This window comes from Dreissena polymorpha, chromosome 6 (assembly GCF_020536995.1).
Source record: "Dreissena polymorpha isolate Duluth1 chromosome 6, UMN_Dpol_1.0, whole genome shotgun sequence".
NCBI lineage: Eukaryota > Metazoa > Mollusca > Bivalvia > Myida > Dreissenidae > Dreissena > Dreissena polymorpha.
The window spans coordinates 106,540,090-106,558,255 of record NC_068360.1 but is presented as its reverse complement, the minus strand read 5'-3'; the positions used below and the strand labels follow the sequence as shown (position 1 = coordinate 106,558,255).

Below are 18,166 nucleotides of genomic sequence, written 5' to 3'. Positions count from 1 at the left end.
GAAATTTTATTTGAATTTTATTGGACACTTACAAAGGTCAGGTAAGGTGAAAAGCTGGCTTAATACAGCTTACGCCGAAAAATATTTCAAGATTTTATAATGTATATTTCCAGAAAGAAAATTTATTTCTGCATTATGAGACCGAGTTTATGGAAATCGCTGCACAATTGATGAAGTTATGGCTCTTAAAAGCGATGCACCCTGTTTTTAGGGTAATTTTGAGTTGAATACCTTGATATATATGTATTTGATAGTGATTTGTTTTTTTGAAGAAGTTGGTTTTACGTTATAATTTGATTAGTTTTCATTCAAAACGATGTTTTTACTAATTAATATCAGTATGCCACACGCTAACCACCTGTGCTAATAGCAAGAAAATACCCTAAATATAATGGAAGTGTTTGTACACTGTACAAGGTTTTTTTTGTTCTGTGTATTTTCTTGTCTGACTGTTTTATGAGCAGGATTGTGTTTCTTTGTGATAACCTCAAACCATTCTTTGTGGCATCTCTCAATCAATGCCAGTGAATGTTTATGTAACTCTGAGTGTTAATTCAAACTACTCTGCCAATTAAAACTTCTTCAGTCACACAAAAATTGACTACACAAACAATGCAGATCTTGTTTTAATCTTTTCCAGTTTTCAAAACTTAAGTATTAAATTTTGCCACAACGGTAACCCTCATTAAAGGGATCTTTTCACGCTTTGGTAAATTGACAAAATTGAAAAAAGTTGTTTCAGATTCGCAAATTTTCGTTTTAGTTATGATATTTGTGAGGAAACAGTAATACTGAACATTTACCATGGTCTAATATAGCCATTATATGCATCTTTTGACGATTTTAAAACCTAAAAATTATAAAGCGTTATGCAACGCGAAACGATTGAATAATTTGGAGAGTTCTGTTTTTGTCGTTAAATTTTGTGAAACTACGAAGATTGCTTATATAATGTATAAAATACGTCAGCTCTGTGTACTCGGCGGAATAGCTCAGTAGGCTAAAGCGTTTTTACTTCAGGACTCTGGCAGGACTCCAGGGGTCACTGGTTCGAAACCTGGACCGGGCAATGTTCTTTTCCTTTTTTAAATTTTATTCTTGATTTTTTACTGGAGCTGTTACGATCCAATGTTTACATTTATCGATATAAAGCATTTAATGAATAAGTTAAAAAATGCCAAAATCTGTGAAAAGGCCCCTTTAATGGCATGGAAACTCAGCTCTAAGAAAATCCTGCCATCAATACCAGACACTTTGATGATGATCTTTTTGTTTTCCAATTTCTAGTTGTTGTTGTTTTTGTCAGGTTTTTTAAATTGAGTCTTTATGATGTAAAATAAATATGTACATATAAATTGCAACATACAGGTTGGTTATGGTATAAAAATACCCCAAAACTACTTTCCTCATGTCAATTTTAAAATCGTACTTGAATATTGCAAAAAAAATAAATGAAACAGATCTTTTTTGGGGATTCTGTCATTTATCATACACGCCAGAAATTTTCGGGTCCAAATCGGGACAGTCCATTAAAAACGTCGGGACATTTTACAAAAAAGCAGGACACCTAAAATGATCAATCATGCCACATTTACTAAAGTCAGTTATCAGCTAATTACTTACAAAACCTCATAATTTCTGGCAAATATTGATGATAAATGTGTTTAGAATTGCATGAACACAGACGTTCTCCGTTTTCCGGAAGTAAACAAACATGTGCACTATGCAGATGAACCCATTTGTGCAGAGGCAACGTTCAACGGGATGTGCGCACATCGAGCACTGTTTTTATTCAACCAATCATCCATTAACTCTTAATTTAGATTGATGCAATATGTACAAATTATTTTCTGAAAATCAGCAAAAAACGAAAAGTAAATTTATGTCTCTGGTATCGGCCAGCGCTCGATTTGTTTGACATATAATACACTGAATACCGCGTAATAATAGTATCTTTGGACTTGATTTGGGCCATGAAATACAAACGCAATCTGTTTAATGCACTAGAATGCATCTATCCCTAGCAATTAACGACCCTTATCATAAAAATACCCTGGTGTGAATGCCCGATAAAATCAATAATTTGCGGATATATCGCTGATAATGTGTCAAAAACAACACAGGATCACTCGACTAGTAGATATGGTTTGTTAATAGGGGGCAATAAAGGGATACGCGATGGTAATTAAAGCCAGACGGAGCTTGAATAGGGAATTTTATTGTGAACTTAAAGAGCGTATATCGTTTTGTTCGAATGTCGGGACAAATAGTGTTACATCGGGACACCGGGACAAACACCCTAAAAGCAGGACTGTCCCGCCAAGATCGGGACGTCTGGCATGTATGCATTTATAGAGAGCTTAGTAACACTTTGAAATAGTTAAATCTGTGTGCAATACTTCAAGGATCATCATGTGAGTGTTAATTGTTATCTTCCATGATTTTAGTATTTGTTGCATTGTATTTATTTACACATAAACAGCTGTCTATATATATAATTTCATAAACCCTCCTACATGTGTTTGAAAGTAGTAATAAGGAAAACAATTGCTTCAATCATCATGAATGAGATCTCAATTACATTTCTGTGCACATAAAACTCTTTGACTAAGCACTCTTGTTTATTTCCCATGCAACACTTGCAGTTGTCTTCCAGGATTTGTAGGCTGTACCCTGAGATAGTGTGCCAGATGTTAATTGGAAAACATGAAATAAACATGTGCAGTTTGGTAAATTAAAAAATTGTGTAGAGTAAACAATACAATTAACTTAAAAAAAAACACAATATTGAGTGTATATCCTGATTTTGAAAATAATCTTAGGTTGAAAATTTAAATTTCTAAATTTAACTGAAAACAAAGGTTAACCCATTTATGCCTAGCGTCTAGAAAAAAGACCTTGGCAAACAGCGTAGACCCAGATGCGGTGTCTTATCTGGGTCTGCGCTGTTTGCTTAAAGGAATTTCTGTAAGAAATATTCTAAATATAGAAATAAATATACTAGACATCCCTTATTTTGGAAATAAATGGATCCATTTAAAAGGATGGGAGAGTCCCCTAGGCTTAAATGGGATAAACCCTTGTTGTATCTTATGTTTTAGTTGTTGTTCCCTTATCCACCACATAAAATGTGTGTTATGTTGTATCTTACATTGTATGTGTACAAGTAATGCATATTTACACCTCTTTTAATCAATGCATAGTACATATTACATTTGCAATGAACATTTTTGCACTTATATAATATAAATACTAGTATGTTCACAATATACAACATATTGGATATATAATGTATTGATTCAGGCCTATTGGTGGGAAATTCCACTCACATTTGATTGGCTGTTAATACACGTTAATATAGGTCAATACAGGTCAATAAAGGTAAGACAGCTACTCTGAAAACAGTTAGTTTGAACGAGGCCTTGATATACATCTGTGACACCAATCCTTTGAAAGATTCTGATGATGCTGGTCCCTCAGAGCAGGGATTGAACCCCTAGAACCTCCTGGTCAGAGGGCAGAAACATTTAAATCAACATCAAAGTAAAGTGATACCACCTTAAATATTTTCATCCTAAGATTGACTGAATCCCATGCAGTTGTAATATTTGAGCTTCAAAAACATGCTGTAGAGAAAACATATACTCTTTTGGATAAGAAGAAACAAAGCTCTTAAAAAATTACCTCAACTATACTAATTCTTCATTGGTAATTGATGTTGATGTAAATAGCTAAATAACAGTGTCGTACACCACACTTGGCTGTAGAAATTACTTCTGTCATGCAGTGCCTAGCTTTAAAGCACATCTTAATTAATCAAGAGAAGACAATATATGAGCTGATAAATCAAACGAAGTTCTCCACAGGGACTTAAATACCTCTGTCACAACAGCTGGTGTCTTTACATTTACCAAAAAAAGTAAGGTTTTTTAAAGCGGCAATAGTTGTTGTAAGAATGCCAATGCATGTTGGTGTCTTGAAGGCATCTTAATATGGTCAATATTTGCAAGTGGTCCTTCTTTCTGTTGTCTTCGCATAGATTTCTTTCCGTCCATCTGTCTTCTTTACTTTTCAAAGAGCATGATTCAAAGTGCAGGGATTGTTCCATATGATATGAAGATGTGCATGAGTTGATTGTGTCGTCTTATGTTACAAATGACAAACTGTATCTCAGATCTGAGATGCAACAAAGTTTTGAACTGTCTATATCATCACGCTCAGCAATCTAACGTGTGACTTTGTTTTCAACAGTTGCTATACTTTTTACAAGATGAGGCATAGGGTGGAAGGTATTGTTTGTGACCACTGTAAATCTGTGAACGATACCTTGAAGTATGTCTGTGTGTGCAGTATTATTGTCATGACATGTCAAGCAAATTCAATTCTAACATAAATGTCCCAGGGAGTTGTGTAAAAATCATTTGACAGCGGAAACCCCTGCGGAAACAAATGAATATCAGCTAAATTAGAGAGGACAGAATTACTATCAGACATCCAAAAATCAGACTTTGAGATGGTATTTTTTTAACAATGCATGTGGCAGTTTACCAAATCTGTTGCTGAGTTGTCTGTACTTACTTTGAAACCTAGAAAATCTAGAGGGTTGCCATGGCATAGGGGATATGGTATCCGCCTTAAGCGACAAGGAGGTCATGGATTTGCTCCCCACTTCGGGAGCGTTCTTAAGATCTCCCCCATAGATACCATGTATTTGATACAATCAAGCTAAAATAAATAGGTTTAAACTTAAACTAAACTAAACCTAGAAATGATAATCAATTACTGAGGAATTAATGTTATTTTATACAGTAACATTTGCAATAAAACATCATATTGAATCACATGACTTCAGTGAGAGCTATGTCCCTATGTAACATCAAAGTCATTTTGAATAGTACCTGAGAAACATCCACTAGCGCTTACAAAAGTTCAGGAGTATTGAAATTAACCTACTTTATCATTCTTGTTTTACATTATCAATTACAGAGCAAAGGTGATTGGGAATTAATGCAACTGATTGGTTTCAGAGAGATGTTGAGAGGATATTTCCAGTTGACCTTTGATTAAATGCTGCATTAGGCATTCTTCAGGAAGATCCTCTGGCAATAAAAGCCTAATTACAGTCTGTGAGAGATGTAAACTAACTCAGTTAGATAATTATTTAGGTATCTGACACAGATATTGTTTTACTTACATATGGTAATATTTCCGAAGATGAATGAAAATAGCTCTGATATTGATTATTTTACACTTGTCCTTTGATTCCTAAAGACTGCATTTGCTTTCATTGATTGAAACATTACAATTCTCCAACTTTTTGTCACAAATTGACAAAAAAGTAAATAAAACATTCACAGTCATGCAGCATAACTTGTGTGATGATTTTTCATGAAATTATTGTAACAGTAATTGCCCATCTTCCTCAGAATTAAGAAGGGCCATTATATAATTTACTCAGGCCTACGGGGGAAAGTGTTAGTAAGTTACAACACCTAGGAAACCGTTAAACTAGATACCAAGGAAAAATAATAACAACTTTTGAGTTCATTAAAGAATCATTCATATAAGCAAAAAGCAAAAGAACATTTAAACTTAGAAATACTTATTACTATTTATATTACATACATTTATCAAACAAAATGGGTATCTATGTTGTTTCCAAACATTTGAATATTTGATTGCCTGTATCACAAAAGGAGTGCAACAATATACATGAACAGACACCATAATCATCACAATAACACATATGCATAGGCTTTGCAAATCAAACAGTTGACAGACATACCTCCTTCATCATGGAATTGCATTCATATGGCTTTGGGTTCATCCACAGTTATCTTGGGTTTCACTTAAATTGTTTTTAAGTATCCATTAACACTTGTAGGAAATGCCAAGAATGGTCAGGTACTTTGTTAATGGTCATTTTATTTGAGTTGCTAATGACTAAGTGTTGTTTGAATGCACATTAGAAATGTTTTCATTCATGCAAATGTGTCTTGTGGAATTTTCTAGGAATAATAATACATGGGAGTTTTTCCCATCAATGGACAGCTGAAGTGCATGGGGAGCCATAAATATGGAGACTCTGTTATTAAGATCTGTTTTTGGGACAATAACCAATTATTGGCATACAAGATTAACCAACATGAAGATAAAATATGCTGCTTATCAATCATCAGTATATCGTTCAAACAACAAAATTGAAATGATTTTATTACAGTACATATTTATGAATGTATAATGTGATACTAATATGAAAAATTGTTTATCTTCCTTATTCTAAAACAATCTTGAAATCTATTCTAAATCAATGGATCTTGACAAACAATATATCATTATAACTAAACTTATTTCAAATTTGCAATAACCCATTAAAACAACATAAAACAAGCAAGTAAAGGAAGTTCTCTCAGATTGACATTTAAATGCCATTTTGTATTGTATAAAACATGCTTTCATTATCGCTATATGAGTTGCGTTCTGAGAAAACTGGGTTTAATGCATGTGCGTAAAGTGTCGTCCCAGATTATCATGTGCAGTCCGCACAGGCTAGTCAGGAACGACACTTTCCGCCTTAACTGGATTTTCGTGTAGAAGAGACTTCCTTTAAACAAAAAATGCCATGAAAGCGGGAAGTGTCGTCCCTGATTAGCCTGTGCGGACTGCACAGGCTAATCTGGAACGACACTTTACGCGTATGCACTATATGTCCAGTTTTCTCAGAATGTAACGCATATTTTTAGTGTGTTTTTTGCATACTGGTTCATCTTTGCAATCATCATTCTTTATTTTCAGATGTCCCTGGAAAGGATGGTTCCACACATTGTACTGGGGATCCAAAACCTCGTGACTGCTTGAACAACCTGGTAAGTACTATATGTAAGCAAAGCGTATTAAAGCATGTCATGGGTTCGATCCCCACTGTGGTAACGTTCTTAACATCTCCCAAAGACACCAAGTACTGTTTCCATGAAAAGGAATCAAGAGTGTTTCAACAAGCCTAAAGCTTTTGGTCCGGCAGTTTTTGTGTTTAATTGGACCTTCCTATTTTCATAAAATGTTGGTCTGTAAGACCAATACTTTTTAGTCAGTTTTGTTATGTCAAGTTTTGTATGTCATTTTATGTTCAACATTACCTTTGTAACGAACAGATTCAATAGTTACCCATACCAACCAATGAACTTCTTTATCATCAGTTGGTATTTTAAGCAATTTTTGTTATTGATTGTATTGTTCAGACATTGGTTACCAAACAAATTAAAATGCTGATTTGGATCTAGATGGAGCATTATAAAAGAAACACCAGGTACAAACACTTCTTCTTCGTTATGAATTTTCATTGCATGTTTCCTCTCCGCCATGTATTTTTTATCACATGATGTTTATAATTTAAGTACCTGTTTAAATGGAACAGATCTGAAAGTTAAACCCATTTATGCCTAGCGTCTAGCAAAAAGGCTTTGGCAAACAGCGTAGACCCAGATAAGACGCCGCATATTCTCATCTGGGTCTGCGCTGTTTATTTATAATTGCTTAAAGGAATTTCTGTAAAAAATATTCTAAATATAGAAATGAATATACTAGAAATCCCTAATTTTGGAAATAAATTGATCCAATCCACTTAAGGCATAAATTGGTTAAAAACACATCATCCACTCATTGTTAACAAAAACCTTTCACATACTTTGCTGTAGTCAGCTACTGGGTGAATTTTCAGCAAATGTTTGCTAATAACATTACCTGTTTGACATAAATATTCAATCATTAATCGCAGGCAGTATGTGAATGTAATTCATCAAGTCTTACACCCTAGTGCTGATGAAAAATCCATACCATACCTTTATTATTTAAAAACTTCTCTCAAACTAATGAACGCAAATTTGCCAGAGAAATTTGAGTTCAGGTTTGGTACAAAAAATTTGTACTACGTTATTTTTAGCAAGAAATAATTATACTTAAATGTGATAACTTCATTTGCAAACGACGCCCCATTGAAATGGTTAAGCTTCATTAGTGGGTATTCTAATTGGATATTTGCTACGTAATTAGAAAAAAAGGCAAATAAAAACACACGTCTGTTTTAATGAATTATTTCCCTATATGAATTTTGTAATATAGTCAATTTTGAAGTGTCCAGCTAGGTAAACTATATACTTAAATGCAGTTTTAAAACTCAAATGTTAAAGAAACACTTTAAGAGTTGGATTGCATGTTTGTTAATATCATTAATGTATGATCTGTAAAAAAAATATGCCTAATTTGCATTAAGTTTTTTTTATTAAATTAGGCATAATTGCAATACAGACTATTAGGGAAGAAAAGATAAGGTATGACCTTTTGTAAATGTTTCCAAGATTAATCACATTATTATCCATTCATCTGCAGGAGGCCCATGGCCATGGTACTCCTGGAGGTGCTAAAAGCACTTGTTAACTCATCACGCCTGTTTGTTCTTAGTCAACTAGCCATGAAATGAATCTGGCATGGACCACTCTTGGAATAATGAGCAATGCAATGAATGATTTGTTATTTGCCAACTCTTCAAAACTTTCATGAGGAGACTCATTTGCTTTCCAAACTGGCACATAAAAAAATAAGTTTGGCCACAACAGATCTAGTTCATTCCCATGTATCTGCTTAAATCATTTTAAAATATAATTTCATGAAACTGCTATTTAACTTTTACCTTACTGCCAAAACTAAAAGACTGCTACTCCATTTTGGTTTTAAATGTTTATAATTATAAACCTGATTGAATACAGAGTGAAAAGACATCCTCTAATGTGGCAAATGTCCCTGACTTCCTTACAAAAGAAATCCCCAAGGGATAGCTTTCATAGATTGACCTCACACTGACCTACAGGAAGTGACTATGTTAACCCTTTACTTAACTTATATAAGTATTTTGACACATTTGTAGTCCCTTGGAAAGTTAAATTTAATTTGTTTGTGTTTTATATCTGCGTATTAACACAACACAACGTTTTCAAATGTTTGTCAAATTCAAGGTAAAATGCAAAAGCCCACAATGGGCCTCGCTCAAGACAGCAAGCAATAATACGCCTTTTATGTTCAGCTGCATGCATCAGACTGACTATTTACTAACAAAAACAGAAGTTGATTTAACGTGTGCAATTCTGATTGGCCGTTAGTAAAGTCATGTGTCTGCAACGTAAAGTTGATTTAACATGTGCAATTCTGATTGGCCGTTTGTAAAGTCACGTGTCTGCAACATAAATATGACGTATGCAATGGACACATAACGAATATATAAGGAATTGACTGAAGATTGACACATAAGGTAAGCAAATATTCGTGCCCGGTACTTATTGACGTTTGATAACTCGAGACTACTGAAATGTTGATCTAGGTGACTGCCTATTTAAGATTGTATGAAATTTGGAACAAATTTCGATTATTAAATGTGCGTTATGTTACATATCTAAGGGTTGGAAATGAAGCCTTAGAACTTGAATCTAGTTAGAAAGGTTTTCAATTAAATATAACTTTCTAAGAGACTTCAAACACATCAAAATACGTATCTAAGTTGTAAAGGGATAATCCAATTGGAGTGACCCTTCAATGAATGTATTTTTTGTAGAAGGTTTATTACAATCTAGAATAATCACTATAAAGACCATTCTTCCTTTTGTCAAGCAATACATCCTTATTTTCCACTAATATGAAATACAATAACAAAGTTTGCACGGTTTAATGTTTGTCTTTTTGTGTGTTGCATATTAAATAAATAAGCAATTGTGCATAATACATTACTTCTGACAGATCCGTAATGAAAACATGTCTTACTTTTGGATTGATTGGTTGGAATTTCATCTCCCTGCTTTCATAATCCAGCTCAACCGACACTCAAGAATGATTCTGTCTAGAAATATGGATTAATAGGAAGCTGATCTTGATGTCTGCATATTAAAGGGGGCATATAGGTTAAAAATAAGAACAACAGTTAATTGTTTGTTTCCTCCCCCCCCCCCACATTTTTTTTGTGACGACCATAAATTGTGTGTGTTTGTATTAACTGTTAAGTTTTTGATATTTTTGAAAAATTCAATTTACAATGATAAAAATTATGCACAGAAAAATATGTTAGTTGAAACATACTTTTTTGGCAATATTGGACAAATATCTCAAAAGATTGTTTTTCTGAGAAAATTCAAGCATGTTTGTTTTTTTTATACACACACACACACTTTGTTATTTTTGATAATTCATTTTAGTATATAAATATCTTTAAATAAAAACATAAAATAAAAAATTGTTTACCGGTATCAATGCAAGCAGTTACATGCCATTGCTATATATTGTGTGGCGTGACAAACAGAATAAAGCACCGGATATGCAAATGAATCTGAACAATGCACAGACTAAGACATGAATCAAACCAAGCTTGACATATACCATTTTCAAAGGAAAACTTTTAATATGTTTTCTTTGCAAATCGACTGAGCTGCAATTCACTAGCACTTTCTAGGTTTCTTTTCCGAGACAAAGTATCCTTTTAGTTTTGAAATGGCAATAATGCCATTGACATGTTTGTGTTTATCATACTTAAATTGTGCATTATCATATAAATTTTGGATATGGGAAAAAACTTTTCGAGGGGAACGGGTCGATATTTCGAGGGCTCCAAAGAGGAAAAATCAACTGGCATTTTATTATTTTTTCAAAAACAATATTAACATATGAATATTTTTTATTAAAATGGTAAGGTAATGTCTTTAATCACAGTGAAGATGGCATTGCACAAGGTATTATTTTTCCATAGTATAAGGGAGGAATTCCTATAAATTTAATTATTTGCATGAGTGATTACCTGAATTTATCTTTAAAGGGACCGTCAACTGCGATTGACGAAAAATGAAAAGTTCTAAAGTACCGTATTTTTTTACAATTATTAGTTTATATTGATTAAAATATCACGACTGGTATATTACATTATTTGAAAAAAGTCTTCATATTTTCAGTATATTCGGTAATAAATTTTACTGGGTACATTATTACCGAATATACTGAAAATATGAACTTTTTTTCAAGTAATGTAACATACCAGTCAATCGTGGTTGCAGTCCCTTAAAAGCTACTGTGATTGATATCGATCAAATATTAACGGTTATACAACTCAGCATAATGATACTAGAAATGTCTAATTGTCATTATAATGGCTAATTAAGTACATTAAAATCCCTCAAAAGATAAAAGTCTGTCCATTTTAAAGGCAAAGACCTTACTTAATAGTATGTGATTAAGCTTTTGTAACAGATCATATTTGTGTCTATATTTAAGCAGCTTCTAAGTTCAATCAGGATCCAAGTATATTAAGAAGATTTAAGTTAGTGAAACAGTAGTTATTGCAAAGTCTGCGTACGAAAGGTCAGTGAAACTGCCTTTAAGGTCACTGCACATTGAATGGTTGAGCCCTAATGCATATCAACATTAAGTTTCTGAAGTCAGACCTAGAAGTTCTAAATTCCAACTTTAAGTCCAATTTATCTTAGTTTAGCCATATTAAATTTATGTTGTGTGTGAAAGACATTTTAAATAAATTTTTGAGCTTAGGACATAATTATTCAAATTATTGCTGGAAATAGACTGCCTGCCTTCCATTTATTGTGATCTGAGATTTTATATTTAAAAATATTAACATTATTGTAATTTGTTTGTAGGATTTGTAATAATATAAGACACTTTTTTTATAGTATTTGGTAGAACAAAACAACAAAAGAAAACCCAGTTCCCAATTGGTGTCGAAACGCTGCAATTAATCCAAATCAAAAAGGCCCTGGACCCTTCCCAAAATATGCAAAAAGTCCAAAAATGTCCTACAAGAAATGTTGTGACGTTGAGAAATATAGCGTCTTTTAACCCTTTCAGTGCAGGAACCACATTTTAAAGGCCTTTGCAAACAGTTTGGATCCAGATGAGACGCCACAGAACGTGGCGTCTCATCAGGATCCAAACTGTTCGCTATTCTGATAGTATTCTTTGAAAAAAATAGAAGAAAATGCTAATGTTAGAAATTCTGCAGACGACATTTTAGCAGACGACAAATTTCCCAGGGTTAAGAGGAATACCAAGATTCTTTTACTCATCATTCATACACTTCGGTCATTTTTTTGTAAGTAACTTGAGAGAATACCCAATGCATGGCTGGGGACTGTCTATAGCATGGTTGGGCTAATATTGGGTATAGGTTTCTGCAATAATGCCAAAGACAATTTTACCTCAATCCAATGATTTAGCCCCCAATTGACAAATTGTACCCAAAGGAAGCAACATGCAGTTTTTCAAATTGATCAGTGAATTGTTTTGGGAGCAAAGCTGGCTTCATGGAAGTTTATTAAGATGGACTTGAAAACAACTAATCCACTTTTCTGTATGATAGAGACTGGTAAATTGTATTTAAGTACCTGTAGGTGAAACATTATTATATAACAAAGTAAAATTTGGTGCACTGTTTTTGGTGTATAAGAGTCTCTGCCTATATTTTTTATGTCAGAATTGTATACATAGGGATTTGGTAGAGTAGTGTGCAGTTCATGGTTTTATGTTACCAGTATTTTGGTGTAAAAATTCCTTAACACTCGCTTTTGTGTTACTTAAAAAAAGATGATTAGTTGATGGCATGAAAAGTGGACATAAATGTTATACAATGTTATATTAAACTCATCCTGATACATATAAATGTGCAGCAATCAACATTATGCATGAAACTGTTGTGTCCGCTGAGCATTTCTACTGGTATATCCCCGGCGAAATGTTGTTCATGATTTCATGAACACTTCAAGCCAATCAAGAACTGTTCATGAACGGTTCTGAAAAAGTTCCTTAGCTTGGTTCATGAACTTTTGGACATGAACTGTTCTTAAGACATGTTCATGAACTGTTTATGAATTATTGTTGAACATTTCAAAGTTCATGAACAGTTCTTCATCTAACCATAAATACTTAGTGATGAACATTTCATGCACAAGTATTTCTAATGACTTTTCTGAGACAGACTTTAAGGATCCATCATGAATAATTCATGAATTCCTTTGTGCTAGATGTTTCATACATATTTTTGAAAGTAATATTGAAATGTCTAGCATACAAATCTTGTAGATTTGTGAAACCTGTGAAGTTAGTATGAACATGCATAGTACTTTCACCACTGTAAGTTAGAGTTCTTGACCTGTTCTAGATAATTTTAAGAACATTTGTAAAAGAACTGTTCAAGAACTGCCTTCAGGAACACTTCAATAACTTTTTAAGGACCTTTCCTGTTCTTGAATTATTCTTAAACTATTCTTGAACACTTTAAGAACTTTTTTGAACAACATGTTTCCTTCTGATGATCTTAAACAGGTCTACACAATGTTTTTGAATGTATGATGGACTTTTTAAGAATCCAATATGTTCTTAAAAGGATCTGTCATTGTTCTTGGAAGACTTAAAAGACAAGTTTAAGAACGTTTTAAGGACATCTTATTTCAAGAACAGTTTAAGATGATATCAAGAACTCAATGTACATTGCATTGCTGTTTTTACAAAGAAAGAATATTGTGTGCACAGGAAGTTGAAACGGAAGGCACATGGTTTATATTATATTTGAAAATGTAAGTCTTTAATAAATTACCGGCTGAACTGATCAGCCATTGGTTTCATTTCAAGTTCTTTGGCACTGTAAGTGTAACCGTTTCAGGGAAACCATTGATTATTAAATGATTCTTGAACTGAAAATGAGACTATTCATAATCTTTTCAATACATGAATTATTCATGAACATATAGTGCAAAGTTGTATTATGAAATTTAAAGAGTATTATCAAACCACTTGTATCTCAGTTATTAGTGTTATATTTAAATTATTGTTATATGTTGCTATCAATATGTTAAGTGCTAATACAAGACTTGTTTCTTTTTACCCTGACCTGTTTGTTGAGCTTTAGTAACACTTATGATAACCTTTGCATAAATTGACAAATTCTTGTTCATGAATAGTTCATGAACACTTCATGCCACCTCAGTTCATGAACTCTTGAAGAACTATGGTTCATGAACTATTCACTTACAGTTCGTGAACAGAAAATGAGCCATTGAAAAATAGAAGGAAAATGTTCATGAACTGTTCGTGAACAGCAAAACCCTGAAGAATTTTTCAAGCATTGTGTTGTTCATGAACTGTTCAAGAACACTTCATGCCATTGATGTTCATGAATAGTTCATGAACATTTCATGCCATAATGGTTCAAGAATAGTTCATGAACACTTCATGCCACACGGGTTCAAGAATAGTTCATGAACACTTCATGCCATTAGGTTTCAAGAATATTTCATGAACACTTCATGCCATTAGTGTTCATGAACAGTTCATGAACTAAAATTTCAAGAACTTTTCACAGACGTGGCTCATTTTCTGTTCACGAACTATTCGTGAACAATTCATGAACTCAGTTCACGAACAGTTCATGAAATGTTCACGAATTATTCGTGAACTGCAGAACAACATTTCGCAGGGGATCAGCTAAACATAGATTTGCACTTCAGCACTTGAAATGTAGGTAACTATTAGCATTACTGACTAATTCTTGATAAATGCTTCCACCTACACTTGACAAGCAATAATGTTTTGGACTTTATTGGTCTAGACTTATCAGGAATTATATCTGAAATGATGTGAACATTAGATGAAAAAGGAGAAACCCTCGAGTGGTCAGATTCAATTGTATTCTTTTTTATGCTAATGCTTGGGTATAATTTAGGACTGTCTTGTGGGCAATAGACTGACTTGGCTGTAATTTTGTATGATGTGTCATGAACTGCTTGTGATTTCTATTGGGACTATGCAGTAATCCCAATATGGTGATGAGGACCCTTTGGGTCAAAAGTACATTTTATTACAGTACACCAGCTAAATAAATACTATGATAGACAATAACTCTACTACTGTGTTCTGTCTCAGAACTTGTATGATTCAGAAAAGGGAACGGGTCAGGGATTACAATGTATTGTATTTGTGTTTTAAAACTTTACTTTATAATAGATGGAAGAAAAAATTATTGTAAAAAGTGTATAATAAACCGTGTTATTATAATAACTTATCTGTTGAAAGACATATAAATATATGTGCTGTTAAAACTATCAGGATGAGATACACATGAAAGTCGTCTTAATTAAAATTAATACTGATCAGATTACAGCTTATTGTACTAATCTTCTTGACTTATTATGGTGCGGTTATCAAATTTCAAACAGATTTATGTAAGACGATTAAATCTTATAAATGCTGCAGTTACCAGTTTTGCCTTAATAGTATCATGTTTAATAAATACAAGAATGCCTTGCAGTTCGTATAACAATGAGAATACAATTAAATGCAATAATCTCTAATCTCATGTAATATTTTCAGTGCTGTATTAAAACTAATGCAATACTCTCTAAACCTAAGAAATGAGTTGTAGAATTAGAACTATTAATTTGTTTTGGCACGATTATCAAAGTTTATTTGTTTGACCATAATCTTTTGGCTTGAGATGTGTATTTTTCTCATCCAAATGTGCTCATGTATGTCATGTGTTTCCTGATGAAGTTTTGATAATAATTTTGTGATGATTACCATAGCAGACGGACTGGCTTGTAGAAGGTATCAGAACATTCATAAAAAAATTTGTACAAGATGATTTGTTATATTAAAATATATCTGCATGATTTTAATGCAGAATTAATATTGTAAATAATTATTATAAATATGAGACGTGCTCTGTGAAAAAGGTGTTTAATGAATGTGTGTAAAGTGTCGTCCCAGATTAGCCTGTGAAGTCCGCACAGGCTTATCAGGGACGACACTTTCCGCAAAAACTTGATTTTTGCTAAGAAGATACTTTCTTTAAACAAAAGATTTCATAAAAGCGGAAAGTGTCATCCCTGATTAGCCTGTGCGGAATGCACAGGCTTATCTGTGACAACACTTTACACACATGCATTAAACCCTTTTTCACAGAGCACGGCCCATATATTTGATAAAAATTACTTCTAGTTTCCTAGTGCAAATCAATAATCACTGGCCTGTAAACGAATTATAGGATAAAACCTTGATAACTTGAAATACTCCAGTTTAAAACAAAATCTGGGGAGTCTTGTTATATTTTTTTCAAATGAAAATTACTCTGATTTTATAAGTTACACTTTAAAAAGAATCGTCACAGAATATTCATACGTGAAAAATATCAGGTGAAAATGCCATTTGTGATCTTAAGTTAAACTATTTCGACTCCATGAAAGCGTTGGCATCCACATTTATATCAGATTGTAAGGTTTAAGTTCCACCAGGGTATTGTTAATTCACATCTACATGACTTTTTTAGCTCACCTGATTGCTCAGGTTTTTGTCCGTCGTATGTCCGTCCGTCCGTCAGTTAACATTTGCTCGTAAACACTCTAGAGGCCACATTTCTTGTCCCATCTTCATGAAACTTGGTCAGAAGCTTTGTCCCAATGAAATCTCGGCCGAGATCGAAACTGGGTTGTGCCTGGTAAAAAACTTGGTCACTAGGTAAAAAAAAAGAAAAACCTTGTAAACACTGTAGAAGTCACATTTTATGCCCAATCTTCATGTAACTTTGTCAAAATGTTTGTCTTAATTATATCTTGGTTGAGTTTAAAAGTGGTTCCGATCCGTTGAAAAACATGGCCGCCAGTGGGCGGGGCAGTTTTCCTTATTTGGCTATAGAGAAACCTTGTAAACACTCTAGAAGTCACAATTTTTGCCCAATCATCATGAAAGTTGGTCAAAAGATTGGTTTTATTGATATCTCAGACGAGTTTGAAAATGGTCAGGATCGGTGAAAAAACATGGCCGCCAGTGGGCGGGGCATTTTTCTCTATATGTATATAGTGAAAAAATGTGAACACAGTAGAAGTCACATTTTTGGCCCAATTTTCATGAAATTTGCTCAGAACATTTGTTTCCTTGATACGAGAGTTGAGTTCAAAAATGGTTCCAGTCAGTTGAATAACATGGCTGCTGGGAGGGGGGCAGTTTTCTGACATTCCCCCCTTTCAAAGAAGAGGGGGTATATTGTTTTGCTCATGACCGTTTGTCCGTCCACCAGATAGTTTCTGGATGATAACTCAAAAGCGCTTATGCCAAGGATCATGAAACTTCATAGGTACATTGATCATGACTCGCAGATGACCCCTATTGATTTTCAGGTCACTAGGTCAAAGGTCAAGGTCACGATGACCCGAAATAGAAAAATGGTTTCTGAATGATAACTCAAGAACGATTGTGCCTAGGATCATGAAATTTCATAGATACAGTGATCATGACTTGCAGATGACCCCTATAGATTTTCAGGTCACTGGGTCAAAGGTCAAGGTCACCGTGACCCAAAGCAGTAAAATGGTTTTCGGATGATAACTCAAGAACGCTTATGCCTAGGATCATGAAACTTCATAGATACATTGATCATGACTCGCAGATAACCCCTATTGATTTTCAGGTCACTAGGTCAAAGGTCAAGGCCATGATGACCCGAAATAGTAAAATGGTTTCTGGATGATAACTCAAGAACGCTTATGCCTATGGTTCATGAAACTTCATAGGTATATTGATCATGACTCGCAGATGACCCCTATTGATTATCAGGTCACTAGGTCAAGGGTCAAGGTCACAGTGCCAAAAAACGTATTCACACAATGGCTGTCATGGTCACGGTGACTCAACTAAGAAAAAAGGTTTCAGGATGATAACTCAAAAATGCTTACGCCTAGGATCATGAAACTTCATAGGTACATTGATCATGACTCGCAGGTGAAATAATGATGAAACTTGACAAGGATGTTTGACTGGACAATATCTAGGTCAAGTTTGAGATTTGGTAAAGATTGAATGAACCGACTCCTCTCAGGTGAGCGAACTATGGCCATCTTGGCCCTCTTGTTTTGTAATAATTATTTAAACTAAGAAACATACAAGTTTCTTTTTCTTATAAATTTTCAAAATTATGGTTTCATTTAAAAGAATTATAACTTAAAAGAAAAAATCATATACAGTCCAACCTGTCCCAGCGACCACCTTTAAATAGAGACCACCTGTCCATAAAGACCACAATGATTTCCTCCCGAACGATTTCACTATATATTGTACCTGCGAATAAAGCCCACCTGCG

General features: G+C 33.8%; 1 protein-coding gene across 14 annotated transcripts in view; it reads left to right on the top strand.

Moving 5' to 3' along the window:
• LOC127835070 (uncharacterized) overlaps positions 1-18,166 on the top strand; it is a 322,519-nt gene that overhangs the window by 103,864 nt on the left and 200,489 nt on the right. For all 14 annotated transcript variants that reach the window (XM_052361326.1, XM_052361315.1, XM_052361325.1 and 11 more), the window contains exon 5: positions 6,796-6,866. In XM_052361326.1, coding sequence (XP_052217286.1) covers positions 6,796-6,866 — 71 coding nt within the window. The remainder of the gene's footprint in view (positions 1-6,795; positions 6,867-18,166) is intronic.